The following is a 13325-nucleotide window of genomic DNA, read 5'->3' on the forward strand; positions in this document are numbered from 1 at the left end:
TAAATAAATAGCCCGACGTGTCACCATTGATTGAAAACATTGCAGCATATTGAGCTGTAATTGTCTACCGATGGACTTGCGAGGTTCAGATTCTTTCAGCATCCTCTCGACGAGTTTCTCCTCCGCATTGGACAGGAGCGGTTCTCCCTCAGCATCCAGCAGAGGGCAGTCTACACACACAATCCGCCTTAGCATGTCTACACGCCGATTTGATCATTTCCTTGTCTTCCTTGTGTACCTGTGTGGGGCGAAGATTGCTCCTCCTGTTCTCGTCTTCGTATGCTACCGCCGCTCGAGGGCCGGTGGTGGTGGTGCTTCTTTTTGTTTTTGATGAGAATCTTGCCCAGCATCTCTTGCGGCGAGGGGAGCGGCTGGCCCGGGACCAGCTGTCACCAAGGGCCAGACATAAACATGAAGCTGCCATTGCGCAATTTTTTAATCGTCAAGTTCTCAAGTTGAGGCTCAAACTACTTTCAAACTTTCCCATGATTACCAAAGTAAAGATAAAGATGACAGAAGGATATCTGACTGGAAATCAGTCTTACTGGGTATTTTTCCAGTGGGTCAATGAGTAAGGCGTCTCCAAATATGGTCCGACAATACTCCGCCATCTTGGCTTGCTGCTTGGCCCTGAAAGAAAAAAAAAAAAAGCTTTTTATATTGCGTGGGCCTATTCAGCTTTAAAACTTTATTTACATTTTACATTTTATAGTCGACCCCTGTAAAACCCGGTTCATCATTCATCACCCCTGCAACTTTGAAGTGATTTTGTTTGTCTACAGGGGTCAGCAACCTTTACTGTCAAAAGAGCCATTTTCGGCCAAATAAATAATAAAAAAATCTGAATGGAGCCGAAACAGTAGTCTAATGTACTAAGGGTCCAATAGCTAAAAACATGCAGCATCCTACAGAGCATTCTACCTTTTTATAATATTTTGTATATTTTTAGTCTTTTCTGTCTTTCTGTCAAAATCTCTGACATATTTTGATAATTTTATCGACATATGGTAATTTTCTGCCTCTCTTAATTTTTTGGGACATTTTATGGCTATTTTTTTACATTTAAAGCCTTTTTTTTTTTCTGTAAATTTCCTGACACTTTTGGTGTCATTTTATGGTAATTTGGGGGGATTTCTTGTTTCGTTTTTGGACATTTTTTGAATGTGTTCTGCCTTAAAAAAATAAATAAATAAATAAATAAATAAAAATTCTGACTTTTTGCAGTTTGAAAGACATTTTATGGTATTTTTCTGACTTTCTTCATTTGTTTTGGGCATTTTATAGTTACTTTTTGACCATTTTTCTTTCTTTTTTGTCATCTTTCTATATTATTCAATTCTCCGAAATTTTTGACAATTTCGTGGACATTTTATGGTAATTTTCTGCTTTTCCTTTTCCTTTTTTGGACATTTTAATGTTACTTTTTGGACTTTTTTTAGGCAATTTTAAAAACTTTTCATCTACCTTTTGCCTCTTTTGTTGACAACTTAAAAATTTGGACCCTGACTTTTTTTTTTTATAATTAATTAATCATGTTTTATTTCATCGTTAATCCATTTAAAGAACGTTTTATTAGAAAAATAAATATGTAAAAAATATTAATTACGGTACTGCTTTTTTTTTTCCTTATTTTTTTTTTATTTTATTTTTTTTAAGAGATCCACAGGGAGCCACTGGAGAGGGACTAAAGAGCCACATGTGGCTCCAGATTAATCAGACAGCCGATTAATCAACCAATAATGGCTCTCCCAACATTGCCCTAAATAAATCGGCCAAATGGCTGATGTTTGACAATTGTTTTTGACTTGTATGTACTCTAACCGTTGACAACAGTTGGGTCACACTGGTTTAGTTTGATGGCAAACTTCAACTGGGCTATGCTCTCTCTATGTCGCAGATTTTCACCTATCACAGATTGGTCTGGAACAGATCCGTCGCAAAAAACTTGGGGTTCACTGCGTCGACACTTACGAATCGACGTGATTTTCAAAGGACAGGATGAGGGGGTACGGCGAGGTCTTGAACGCGCTCTCCGCGATGGCTTCAATTACCTCCTGCAAATCGGAAAAATGTCAGTTCAGCTCACATTCAATCGTCTTACAAAATATCGCATCGCACACCTTGAAGGGTATTTCAGTTGTCATGGTGAAGCCGTGGGTGATGTAGGGCTCCTCGTCCTGGGGTCGACCCTTCCAGCAGTCCAGTTCGACACAGCGGCAGCCGGTGAGCAGCACCTGCCTGTACATCTCCACTGAGGACAATCCGGTCAGCTGACCCACTGGAGGCCAACAAGAGGAAGCAATGAGAGCCACTCCAACACAAAATGATTACTGTAGATCAGTAAGTGGTTCTTAAACTTGTTGAAGGTACTGAATGCGCATTCACTGTAAATTCTTGTGCACTGTGCGGTACCTGTGAGGTAAGTGTTATGCGAGGAGTTGATGAAGTAGTGCGACAGCGGTTGATTCATGTCGTCGATGATGTCCAGCCTCTCTGGAGGAACGATGCTGTTCTCCTCCCCTCCCAGATAACTCGTGAAGGCCTGCAAACTGATCTGGTCTGTAGGCGAGACACGGTTTTGTAGTTTTTTTGTTGTCGTTTTTGCCGCAAAACAAACAACACTGACCTCTCTCCAGCTGGCTGATGTTGGTCTCATATTTCTCCATGATCTGCCGGACTTGCTCTCGTTTCAGCGGCGGGTACAGAACTTCATTCAGGCGGGAGTCGCGCTGCCGGCGGTTGATGAAGTCGGTCAGCTGGTCCAGAGAGTTGAAAGGCTTCCCTTTGGAGCCACTGAAGCAGCAAAACGAGCAGGTGAAACAAGCAAAAAAACAAACAAACAAACAAGAATATAAACGTGCTGTGTGTCGCTTGCCTTTCCACAAAAATGCTTTGTATCTCAGACCGCAGGCACAGACTGTTGAGAAACTTCTGAAAGGCCTCCCATGTGAAATCATCTGGCTTTAATCCATCTGACTGCAAAGATGAAAAGAAAAAGCATCCAAAAAACACGGTTAAGCAGAAGGTAAAGGCCCTAAATAAAACTAGATGCAAAACTGATCGGTTTAACGTGTTCTGTGTAAGCAACCAGAGGACAACACCAAGAAGAGAAGTGCTGACAGTGGCGATTGTACAAGTTGGCCCCTTATACTTCAAGTCTTGTGACTTCATATTGATCTTTGAAGAAGATTAGCTACGGATAATCGGCACAAAAGATACACAGTTTGAGCGAGAAACCACAAGCGCAGCATCTTAAAATGCAGACGATTCAAAGAGTACTTCATGACATAACCCATTCAAAGAAAAGAGATCATTTATTTCTTACTGGAAAAGTGAAAACGAGTTTTTTTTTCAAAAGCATAATAACAAGCAGAAGGTTTACTACGAAATTCCTGCTGAAGACGCGAACATTTCGGAAGGACGTCGAACTGCAGCTTTTTCCAACAACCTCCTGATTAGGGGTGGGAATATGTGATACAAGGCTCACAATTATCTCACGATACCGTGATTATCAATATATTTGTCAGGTAATAAATCCACGATAATCTATGATAAAACTATTCAAGACATAAACTGATGTTTTTTCAACGAGAAAATAGCTACTTTTTGTACCATCATTGAAACACAATATTATAAGTGGTGTCTTCTTCACAGTGAGTACTTTAGTGTATTTTTTTTAAACAAATACAAATGTCAGAGACCACTTTCTGTGAACAAATTTCCTTTTTTGTGTGTAACAATTCAAAAGGAAATAAATAAAATTACTTAAATACTAAATCCAATTAAATCAATATTAATATTCCTCAGAAATTGTGTGCTTCAAAAAGTCGAAAAATAAAATATGTTTTAAAACATTAAAATTGAAGACATACATTTTTTATTTTTTTTTTATAGAAACGCATGCAAAAACTGAGTCACTTACTGGACAGATAAATGTCTTACACAAGTAAAAGTAAGCTCATGAGTCTTCTTCGCCTGAAGACTTCCGCACATTTCCCCGCCACTCTTATGTGGCGCTCCCCCTAGTGGCCTGCCAAGTAATTGCTCAATAAGCAATGAACAATTAAGCTGTTATAGTGGCTGTATATTAACTACAAATATTGTGATACTTGCGTAGGCGTATCGATTCTCTATCGGGAGATAAAGTATCACGATATATCGTCACACTACTACTCCTGATTCTGTTACTACCTTGTTATTGTTGTTGACGAGCCCACATTGCTCCAGAGCCGTCTCCACTCGCTTCTTGTCTGAAAACATCTTGTGGAAACTGCAAGACAGAGACCAAGCGCAGAAACCTGATTGAGTTGCTGCTTCATTTGAAAATGATGTCGATGAGATAATCTCTCACTTCTTCACTGGGATCTTCCCTTCCTGATTCACCTGCAGCTTTAACTTGGTGTACCTGTCCAACAAACAAAACGCGCGTTAGTCCAAGTCGCCGTCGCCAAATATGACATGCAAGCTCTTACGCTTTGAAGAGGAACGTGTTCCGTGATGCATTCTGGGAGAGTATGTTTGTGGCCAAAGTGAACAGTTCATCAGTCCAAATCTGGGAAGAGCGGGTGAAAGTTCCAATGTCGTCATTGGTGAGGAAGGAAGGATGGAACGAGGGCGGATGGAAGGATGGAGAGGAAGGAGTGAAAGATGGTTGCCATGGCTACCTTAGCCGTGTCTTCCTGCATAGCCTGGAAGTTGAGGAAGGAGATGTTGACCAGGTCGTTGCCGTGGACGACGGTGACCAGCTTCCCCTCCACGTTGTCGCCCTTCCTGAAGCCAAGCAAATCTCGTACCTTGGGATCCTGAAGGAAACATCGCCAAGCTTCATTTCCACCATGATACATTCAAATGGAGGCAAACCAAAACGATGACTCAAGTCATGACTAAATGTGATGTCGGTTTCATGTTGTGCCGACGACACAAGGTCCCCACCGTCGCCGCTTGTGTCATTTCCTGGTCCATCTGTGCCGAGGCTCATTAGAGCTTCGTCACCTTTCGCAATGTCGAGAAGCAACGCGCACATGGTGCACTCGCACATATTTTGGTGACAATCACACTTGAGTGGCACGGATTCGTCAGCAGCAGGAGGTGACACCATCGCACGCAAACATGCACACGCACGAAACCTACCTTTGGTTGCTTGGCGTACTTTCCCGTTCTGGTGTCCCTGATCGTGCTGATGTCCAGAATCTCCACCTCCTAAAATAAACAAACAAACAAAGACATATTAAAAAGGGCCATAATTGGACTATTTTAAGCAATTTGAGCAGGGTCACAGCGAGTCAAATGTGCCAGGCTCGTTTGTGCATGTGGGGAGTTTCCCTTGCCAGAGATTTTGTAGATATCAAAACCAAGCAACATTCTAAGTATGAAAAAGAAGAAATTTGACATTGAAGGGGACTGAATTAAAAAAAAAAAAAGCTTTTCATAATCTAGTGTGGTCCAGAAGAAGAGAAAGCAGCAGCAACGGTTAAAAGTCCTAAACCAGTGGTTCTTAACCTGTTTTTGAGCGAGCCCCAGAGGTTCGACGAGTCAGTCTGAGGGGTTCGCCGGAGGTCAAGACACCCGACTCATTGCTTGGCCTATCTGTGTTGCAACGAATTTGGTGCGCTGTGTAGTCGATTTGTGGCTGCCGTGTGATTTCTTCATTATTATTATTTCCCTCGAGCAAAAAAAAAGAAAGTGGTCGGACCAGTATGCACAATATGAATTCACATGTATAACGGAATGTATGGTGTTCCACAGGGTTCAATTCTGGGGCCTCTGCCGTTTCCACCTTAAGAAGACAGTGTTGGTTGTTTTAATTAAAGTGCTCTATAAATATAGAGTTGAGTGATGGCAGTCAGCGTCCTAACCGCATGATTTCCACTCCCAAATTGAGCTAGCTATCTAGCAAAACTAAAGAAATGCTTCCTTAAGATGCATGAATATGAGGATTACAAAAATACGCTTTCTGAATTCAACGGGAAGAGAGACAGATTAGATGAAAAGGATACTCTCCCACCCTATATCTATGTCTTGAATAATAATAACAAAATCATATTTTACTGTACCTCAAACAAGGTTAAGAACCTAAACACAAAGGAGGGAACTGTAAATATGTAAAACGTCTTTTGCTGCCTTCATTCCCTTCGTATTTCTGCTTCAGAGTTTCCTAACATTACCATAATCAGATCTTTAATGAATTAAAAGAAAAAAAAACTGTTTATGTCATGCTTCCTGTTATTCGCTCTCCGTCTGCCAAACTGTCTGTTTCCTCCTTGCTCGTCATTTCTCATGTCACAGTTGTAGTTCCTCTCCAAAAACACACTTCAAATTTTTGATACCATGTTGTGGTCTCGTCTGCTTCACCGAGATTGGCCACAAGCACAACAACACGTTAGAGACTATTTCAAAAGGGATCACAAATTGAGTTGGACTCAAACTCTGTCCACCCATTGGCCTGTGGAGAATAATTTGAGACCCGGGGGGAATAAAGCGCTTCTGGGTCTGTAGGACACGCACACAGGCAATCATTGAAAAACTTCCATCTCTCCCACAGGCTGTGGTTTCATTCTGCCATCGCCATAGTGACTCCTTGGAGACGGCAAGAACTGAGACGACAACTTTGTCGGCGTGCGTGTGTGCGTTTTGACAGTTAACATTTTGTTACTTGCCCTTCAAACACACACACACACTGCTAATCGCCGACATGCAGGCTCAAACTTGTGAAACATCCTGACTTGTTGAGCAAGATGGCGTGTATGCTTGAGGGGAGAGGTTGTAGCGGGGGCATTGAAGCAACTCTGAAAGAGCACCATGTGTCAGCGTGTGATTAACTCATTCACTGCCATTGACGGGAAAAGACGTCAAATGATGCATATTTTTTTTCTGGTCTGGCAGTGAATGTGTTAAAAAAAAAAAAAGAAAGAAAAGAAAAGAGAAGAGAAACGCATGAGGGTTTGTGCACATTGCTGTTTGTCGAAGCGCTGGCGGGGGGCGCGCTTGCTGAGAAGGTCGGCCATTTCTGCGAGTACATTCCTGACATATTCCGGCCTTGTGCTCAGCTGGCCTGTATGTCTCGCTGTTTTCTGAGCTAGTCGCCGCAGCTGTAGTGCTCCATTCGTCTGTCAGTGCCAAGCCCCAATGCAGCCTCCACTGTTTATCACTTTGGACTCCGATCATAGCGCCAAATGAGCCTGCTTTTTCTGATGTCTGGAATTTATAGAGGGACGCGCGTTTTTATGTATAGGCTTACGCTTATTCCATCATATGTGGGACAAATGGTTCGATCCTCCCTCAAACTAGAAATAAGAAATAAAAGGAAGTGAAATAAATCATATCAAATCATCATCAACACCCCCTGACTCCATGAGAAGGCCAGACACCCCTTACAATGCAAAGGCCCCCACATGAGGAAACATTGGAGCTAAAAGTTGATTAGACAAGAAAATAAAAGGTTAACAGCAAAATTAAATATGGAGGCCCAAAAATGCAAAAATAAATAAATAAACAAATAAAAAAATTAATGTGAAAATAAAATGGACATAAAATATAATTCACTAATTAAATACAAAAAATAAATATGAATGGAAATAAAAAAACAAAAAAAAGCAGCATCTGCAGCATAAAATAAATAAATGAGCGTAGATTATTGATTGATAGGGGTGTTAAAAAAAATCGATTCGGCAATATATCGCGCTACTACAGCACGCAATTCTCGAATCGATTCAATAGGGAGCCGAATCGATTTTTTTAACATCCATTTTTGATGGAAAAATATTCAACAAAACGTCTCACTTTCACACCTTCAGGATGGAAGAATGTTAAATTAATGGAACATTTAGCCTTAATATTTTATTTCAATTAATGTTCAAACATGACAAATTTTGTTAAACCTGTTTGTTACATACAGTGGCTCACAGTTATAAGGTAATAATACATTTTCATACAAATCTTAAAGTGTACATGTATAAGCCAAATGAAAGGTATTTTCTAAATTTGAGTAAAAATATCGCAACAATCGACTTGTAAATTCATATCGGGATTCATCGGTATCGAATCGAATCGTGACCTATGAATCGTGATACGGATCGAATCGTCAGGTACTCGGCAATTCTCACCCCTATTGATTGTTATTTAATTTTTTTATATATATTTATTTTTGTACTTAATTCCACATTTATTTTTATTTTTTTAATCTTGTTTACTATTTTTGTATTTATTTATATTTTGTTGTTTTTAGTTCCATTTATTTTTTTAACTATATAGTTTTTTATATCCGCTTCTATTTTCACTTCATTTTTAAAATTTATTTATTTATTTATTTATGGCATTTTGTTTTTGGTCCTCCATACTTATGGACAATGCAACAAAAGGATCTAAAATTTAAAAGACAGTAGGAGTAAAAGTGATCACATAAAACTCAAACTAAAAATGTGAATCTTGATCCTCCTTCACTGCCACTGACGACTATTAACGTCAAAACTCAATTTTTCCTGGGCTGGCAGTGAATGAGTTAAAAATATCAACAGTCTCTGTGGTCCTGATGTGTTCTGGCAAGTTAGTTGAGCACTATAATGGCTGAATTCAGCCTCACCGTGTGTTTTGGTCCTAAATAGTTCAGGATCTGTGAGGGTTGATACAAAAAAAGAAATTGTCCAGTCTTTTGTTTCCAATCAAAAGTCAGTAGTGGTCAAGCTATATTTAACCATTGTATGATTAAGAGTTACTGCGCCTTGATTAGGCTGTCAGACATTTTGTTCCACTGTCCTACATTCATGATCTGCACTCACACCGTAGAATATTAAAGGCCAAGAAAACAATCAAGGGAGCGCCACTCCTTTCCTGTGCCGCGCCCGCACAGGCCTTTTATTGAAGATCGTCGTTCCAAACGTGCCTCGGGTGACCAATCGCGGTCGGGTTCAAATGTCGCGCGGTGGCAGCGGGTTGGAAACCGATCCCCCGCTTCCCCCATAGCGAGACAAGACCTATGACCTTTAACAAGCGGTGTAATTGTTCCCTTCTTGCTAAAAGTAACAATCAGCTATAAAGAAAGAGGATTAAGTTCCCTTTGCCACATAGTTTTTGTGGTGTGTGGATAGTTGGAACAACATAACAGTTTCATATTCACACTAATGCTGAATAAATGGGGTTAAAAAAAGAGATGTAGAGAAATAAACTCATAAAGTCAGTTGAGTTAATGTCAGCAAAAGTAAGTGAGACCACTATAAAAAGCCACACGCACTCGCTTACATATAAACAAAGCTGTCCTATCAAAAGCAATAAAATGCGGGCGGGAATGGAGCAAGCAGAGACAAGCTCACGCAGTTCAAAAACAACTCAGGGAGCTTGTGAACTTATCCGCCAAACACAAACAAGTGGAGACCCGGGTTATCATAGTTAACGGAAACGAGAAAGATAACTACAACTAAATTTGAAAAAACAAAACAAAACAAAAAACAGTTTTGTTAAGGAACTGTTCTTAACTGTAACTGAACTGAAACAACACTGTTTATAACAATCAAAATGAATCATAACTACACTATAGTGGAAAATGTGTCAAACTCAAGGCACGGGTGCCAGATCTGGCCGGCTGCATCATTTTATGTGGCCCGCAAAAGCAAATTAAGTAAAATCTGTACCCAAATTTCACATTTCCACGTGTAATAAATAATAACATTGACATTTTTTCATGACCCTTTTTACAGTTAGCTTAAAAAATTATTTAACAAACAATTAACCTTGACTTCTGATTGCAAAACTAGTAATCTATCAATTTATTGTGTATGTGTAATAATACAATAAGACAATTCAAATTTAATTGGTTTCACTGTCACGTCAGTCTAAAATGTAGCCCAGGACAAAAATGAGTTTGACACCCTGTTGTCGTTCACATGAACAAATGGATGCTGCACAACTGTGCTAAATACGTTGCAGCTGTTTGAAAGCACTATATAAATAAAGATGACTTGACTAGACTAAAATAAACAACAAGCATTTTTCATATGATGTGTGTGAAAGTCCTCTGAAGATATTCTCAACTTGGCAGAAAGGGAAGAAAAGCGAGGGGGGAAAACTAAAACTAATACTAAAACTTAACTAAAACGAAGTATCTAATAAAAACAAATACAACTGCTTTAAAAACTAACTACAATTAACTGAGTTTGAAAACAAAAGTCAAAACGAAATAGAAATGAATATGAAAAAAAATCCAAACAATTATAACCTTAGTGGAGACATGTGAAACACACCACCCACACACACACAGACAAAACAATGCAGGTGTAAAACGAGTTTGCACATGTAATGTTCAACGCGGATTTTCCAGCTCCCTTTCAAAGATTAAATAAGAAGCTTGAATTCTTAAGTCATTAGCTGCAAATAGCATTGGCAGTTGGCACAAAAACAAAAGGCGTGTATTTTGTGCAAATGTCAAGAATTTCCATAAAGGGTTCAACCGCACAACTAATTACGGCACCATTAAAAATTATTTAATTGTTTTTGTGCGTTACTTGTTCGTTTTGTCCTTTAACTTGTACAGCACTTTGGTTCAACTTTTGTTTTAAATGTGCTATACTGTGTGAATAAAATGCTAAGGTATGATGATAAAGAGCTAAATTTGGATGTGAACTCAACTCACTTCACAACAGGTAGCAGTTTGTCAGAAAGCGGACAATTTTTCAAAGAACAGATTTTAAACTGTTTAATATGGAGGACCAAAACTGCCAAAATTCGAAATAAATAAATGACTAAAAGTGAAAATAAAAATGTATATAAAAAAATATCATGTGAAAATTACAAAAAAAAAAATAATAATAATATATACATGGAAATAAATCTTTTTTTTTTTTTTTTTTATCACTTTTAGTCATTTATTTATTTATTTTGTCATTTATCTACGGACTCGGGTTCGAGTCCGGGCTCGGACCTTCCTGGGTGGAGTTTGCATGTTCTCCCCGTGCCCGCGTGGGTCTTCTCCAGGTACCCCCGGTCTCCTCTCACATTCCAAAGTCATGCATGGCAGGTTAATCGGGAGCTCCGAATTGTCCCTAGGTGTGCTCGTGTGCCCTGCGATTGGCTGGCAACCAGTCCAGGGTGTACCCCACCTACTGCCCAAAGCCAGCTGAGATAGGCTCCAGCACCCCCCCATGACCCTTGTGAGGAATAAGCGGTCAAGAAAATTGATGGATAGATGGATTTATTTAGTTATTTATTCATTTATTTTGAATTTTGGCAGTTTGGGGCCGTACTGCCAAGTCGAAATGTTATTTCAAAGGAGGCGGCGGTCCTAAGCGTGTCTTGGGTTGGACTCCACCGTTGCAAACTGCCTGTCATTGGTCGAGTGAGCAGCTCGGCGAACAAGGAAGTCTCGCCGGCTTGCAATGGACGATGATCGTTTCCACTGTCACCTCAACTTGCGACTTGAGTTGTTAGACAACAAGTGAGAGCAGACAGTGGACAAGATAGTCGTCCATTGCTGGAGCTCTCCATTGCAAGCTGGCGAGACTTCCTTGTTCGCCGAGCTGCTCACTCCACCAATGACAGGCAGTTTGCAATGGTGGCGTCCAACCCAGGACGCGCTTAGGACCGCCCCCTCATTTGAATAACATTTCAACTTGGCAGTACGGCCCAAAACTGCCAAAATTCTAAATAAATAAATGACTGAATAAATAGAGAATTAAATGACTAAATAACTAAATAAACAAACAAATAAATAAATAAATGACTAAATAAATAAATTACTAAATAACTAAATAAATGACTAAAAGTGAAAAGAAAAACGGATTTATTTCCATTTATTTTTATTTTTTTATATAAATTTTGAATTATATTTTTTTTATATTCATTTTTATTTTCACTTTTAGTTATTTATTTAGTCATTTATTTATTTCGAACTTTGCCAGTTTTGGTCCTCCATAGTTTAATGCCACTCCCAGTTGAAGTGCACTGTCAAGCTAAACATTGCCCCATGCATCGAAATAATGTTGACGTGCAAACTGTTCCATTTTTTTTGCAGTCTATTTAATTATTATTATTCTATGATTTTATAACGTACAATTTGAGAAGGAAATTATATTTCTCGTTAAACGTTTAACCAGGCTCGCTAATAATAATATTGTGCTCACTAGAGTTACATTGTAAAAGAACTTTATCAGCGATGATTGCTTTTCTTTGGAATTGAGTGCGCGCAGCACACTGCCACTTAGTGTGCACCCACAGATAATAGCAAATGTGACCGTGCGGAAGAGGGGAGGAAGTTGTCACATTATCAAATGACACACTCAACTTCCCCAACAACCCCTTACGTCGTGTGCGTGCGTATGTGTAGTGTAAACCCTTTTCTCCAAGCGATCCTCTATGTTAGAGTTGAGCTACTTGTACCTGCCAACAACTGTTCCTCAAACCATCCATCTGGCTTATATTAGACACACACGCACACACAATCTTTTTGGTTTGCTATGATGAAAACAGACACTAATTGGGCAGTAATTTTAAAAACGATGCTGCATTTGTGCGTTCGTTGAGAATTTGACACAGTTACACACCATCATCTAATTAAAGTGAGGAGAATTGAAGCTTATCGAAGCTTAAAAACAAATAATTTCTTGGATGATGGCAACACTGTGACAGCATGGCAAGAATTAACACCCTATGCCTTGCCTTGCCTATTAAAACACGTCATTTCAAGTAATTAGCCATTTTCTTAAAGCCTAAACTTTTAGTAAAATGGTTTCAGCATCAAGGCTGCGAGCGCTGTTGGTCATCACAATCCAGGTAAGAACGCACACACTTGTATTTGTATGCCATTTGTGTGTGAAGAATCAATTTGGCTCCATTACAGACTAAATGGTCTGTGGTGAGGCAATTACGGCACCGGGGGTGCCCCCTAAGGTGATACTGACAAGTCCATTATACTTTGTGGGTGGGACGGAGAGAAGAATGAGGGGGAATAATCTGGAGAAAGGGGGAAATATGATGCAGGCGGAACATGAGATCGGACAAGAAAATCACCCCCATCATAAACGCCGTCTGTGTAACTTCCTGCCCACTTTCCCACGCCCACAGAGAAAACTATCAAGATTAATAGTGTTGTTTCAAGGAGTTGGAGAAGGGGAAACGATGTAAAGAAGGGAGCATCTGCTCAGCTAAGGTGGGAAGTCGGAAGACGGAAGGAAATAAAGATGTCAATGCAAAGAGCAAAGAAGGACGCAGGGCAAAGAGTGGAGGAAATGTCATGGAGTGCGTGACGACTTCCAGCTGTCCTGGGACACAGGGAGGTATTCAATCATCAAGCACAGTACAATTCTGTCTTTTTAGCAACAACTTTTTAGCACCAATGTGCT

General features: G+C 39.7%; 1 protein-coding gene across 1 annotated transcript in view; it reads right to left on the minus strand.

Annotated features, from left to right (window-relative positions):
* plcb3 (phospholipase C, beta 3 (phosphatidylinositol-specific)) overlaps window positions 1-13325 on the minus strand; it is a 29017-nt gene that overhangs the window by 7398 nt on the left and 8294 nt on the right. Inside the window, exons 3-15 of the mRNA XM_077500016.1 lie at window positions 5131-5199; window positions 4665-4802; window positions 4473-4552; window positions 4352-4405; window positions 4192-4270; window positions 2876-2976; window positions 2627-2793; window positions 2413-2559; window positions 2121-2278; window positions 1972-2054; window positions 546-630; window positions 239-386; window positions 69-170 (exon numbers count right to left, since the gene is read on the minus strand). Coding sequence (XP_077356142.1) covers window positions 69-170; window positions 239-386; window positions 546-630; window positions 1972-2054; window positions 2121-2278; window positions 2413-2559; window positions 2627-2793; window positions 2876-2976; window positions 4192-4270; window positions 4352-4405; window positions 4473-4552; window positions 4665-4802; window positions 5131-5199 — 1411 coding nt within the window. The remainder of the gene's footprint in view (window positions 1-68; window positions 171-238; window positions 387-545; window positions 631-1971; window positions 2055-2120; window positions 2279-2412; window positions 2560-2626; window positions 2794-2875; window positions 2977-4191; window positions 4271-4351; window positions 4406-4472; window positions 4553-4664; window positions 4803-5130; window positions 5200-13325) is intronic.

The sequence above is a fragment of the Festucalex cinctus genome, chromosome 16 (genome assembly GCF_051991245.1).
Source record: "Festucalex cinctus isolate MCC-2025b chromosome 16, RoL_Fcin_1.0, whole genome shotgun sequence".
NCBI lineage: Eukaryota > Metazoa > Chordata > Actinopteri > Syngnathiformes > Syngnathidae > Festucalex > Festucalex cinctus.